A 2,643-nucleotide genomic window follows, 5' to 3' on the forward strand; every position below is an offset into this window, starting at 1 on the left:
GATGGAACCCCTGACTGGTTTTATATCAAAACACATTGAAAACGAAAAGCATTTTGCATCAACATCATAAGGGAAACAACGTGTTCAGCAAACAAGGGGAAATACTAATGGTACTACGCTGGTTTGATGCACATACCAGGAAAACCCACTGTTTACACACTGATGATGTAAACTATGGGACAAAAAACCTGTTATGCGGTACTCCAGCTTTATTATTACAACTTGGAGGATGCTAGAACGTGTTCAAAAGAAAAATAGAAACACACCAAGACGAACTCGCAACAACAAGAGGAGAGTGATTATTCACTTGTATTGCACCCCGACCGTGAACTGAATCTGGCGTCTTTCGTTCTCCTCCTTTAGCTGACAAAGTGCATCGTTCAGTGATGATTGGTCGGATCCCATGTATGAAATGAGCTTCACCTCTTTGAGGTTCTTCAAGTGCTGGATGCCAACAATTCTATTCACACCATGGCCGAAATTCACATTAAGGCCCTCGAGCGTATCCATGGCCCCATCCTCAAATTCGATCACATCGATGCAGCAATCAAATGAGAGATTCCTCAGCACCGGAAACTTGTGCGCACTACGTGCAACGAGTTTTCTTCCAACGTAGGCTCCGGGAAAGATTTTGAGTACCTGCAGGTTGGGCAGCTTACACAGGACGCCATATAATTGTTGGTCATCCCTAAGCAGTGAGCATATAAGTTCCATCTCAACGAGATTGTGAAGTGACGAGACCCAGTCGGGAATCTTATCAATCTGACCATCCAGGTAAAGACTTTGGATGAGCACTGACGGTGAGCCCATGCCACTAAGAAAATTGAGCTTCCTTATCTCAAAGCTACCAATGCCGAGATACCGGAGGGAGTACAGCTTGCAGATGGATTTGACAAGCTCATCGAGAATAGGCTTTGTACTTTCCCTGGGTTCATCAACAAAGATAGTTACCTCTCGCAAGTCTACTAGTTCACCGAGCTCTTTGGCAACTTGCACATCCGTTATATGTACACAACCAGCATCTCGCAGTACTTTCATCTTACAAAGCCCTGCGGGAGGTTTCCACATAATTCTCCAGTTATCCTTCTTGCGGAATCTCAGACGCTCAAGTTTCTCTAGCCTTGTGATGGTTTCTGGTAGCTTCTCAAGGCCTGTACACTCCACATCAAGAACTTGCAAATGCTCTAGCTCACCCACTTTCTCAGGCAGCACACTGATATTTGTACGCTTCATGCTCAAGAACCTTAGGAGGTACATCTTGCAGATATCCTTCACATGCTTGTTTTCCAAGCCCTGGCAGTCTTCCAGATCAAGTACTCTCAGTAGTGTGAACTCGCCTAGCCGATCAAAGAGCTTCTTCTCTTGGAGATCAAACATGCTTAATGAACGAACATGCTGCACCTCTAACCTCTCTATGCTATTTCTCTTCCCATGCCTGCCGGATGCCCCTCCTTTCATGGATGGAGAGTCACTGCTGGCTCCTCCATGGATGGAGAGGCGACGAACCCTATCATATGACATCCCTTCATACTGCCCACCCAACATGCTAACAAAGTTAGCTTCGATGGATTTGGAGACCATGATCTCAAGCATCATGTCGTGCACCCTACATGCCATCCTCTTCCCATGATAGCTGACAGAGGAGGCTGGATCAATCATGCTCCTACTCAATAGCTCCTCGAAATAGCCTTCTGCAACCTCCATCAAAGTCAACCCCCGCTTCTCCTCAACCAATCCTTCTGCAATCCATCTGTATAAGAGCCGATTCCTTGGGATCTCATAATCCTCCGGAAAAATACCAAGATACATCATGCAACCCTTGAGGTAATAAGGTAGGTGGTTGTAGCTGAGTGTGAGTATCTGCGTCATCCCCTCAAGGGTAGGGTTGCTCTCCATTTGTGAACCGATTGATTTCCAAACTGTTTCCCACATATCTTTGCTCTCTGGATATTTGTAGTTCGCCAAGAGGCTGGCAATGCTAACAATGGCTAATGGTAGCCCAGCACACTTCTTTAGAATTCTTCCCATTATATCTTCTAGCTCCTCAGTGTGAGAAGCCTTTTCCACGGAGGAGCCAAATGCTCTACTAATAAACAACTCTTTGGAGTCTTCGCTCTTAAGTGGCTCCATATGATGGATGTAATCTTCGGTAGCACTAACATCACTGCATTCATTGGCCACAGTCTTTATCCGAGTGGTCACAATGATTCTGCCACATTTGCTGCCTGGCAACCTTGACCTAATTGCGTCCCATGCTGCTATTGTCCATATATCATCGATCACTATAAGGTACCTGGTTTCATCAGTTATTCTATAGTTAACAAAAAATGTACTTATATGTAATGAAGGGATATTTATTACTTTGTCCCTACACATTAGAAAAATCTACATCATTTTAATAAAGCAATATTGTTTATTCATACTTAAAAACTTTCACCACTATTTCATGGAGTTGTTTAGATGGACACTGAAAATAATACCATGTATTTTGCATTTTTCTGCAAAAATATTTAAAAAGTGGTGAAGCTGAAGACATCTTCTTTGCTTTGAGGAATATAATATCTCACAATATGGTAAGAAGAAATAATTTTACTAATGCTCGTACAAGAATTGCCAAACATGTTTTTATAAAAGGACTTTTTT

The 2,643-nt window shown here is 43.1% G+C and overlaps 1 protein-coding gene across 1 annotated transcript; it reads right to left on the reverse strand.

Moving 5' to 3' along the window:
- Nucleotides 1-35: 35 nt before the first annotated feature.
- LOC119343079 (disease resistance protein Pik-2-like) lies at nt 36-2,311 on the reverse strand (the record flags this gene model as incomplete). Its single annotated transcript, XM_037614265.1, has 1 exon — nt 36-2,311. A coding segment is annotated over one exon (2,008 nt), but the record flags the coding sequence as incomplete, so codon positions are not given.
- Nucleotides 2,312-2,643: the final 332 nt, after the last annotated feature.

The sequence above is a fragment of the Triticum dicoccoides genome, unplaced genomic scaffold, assembly GCF_002162155.2.
Source record: "Triticum dicoccoides isolate Atlit2015 ecotype Zavitan unplaced genomic scaffold, WEW_v2.0 scaffold114818, whole genome shotgun sequence".
Taxonomy (NCBI): Eukaryota; Viridiplantae; Streptophyta; class Magnoliopsida; order Poales; family Poaceae; genus Triticum; species Triticum dicoccoides.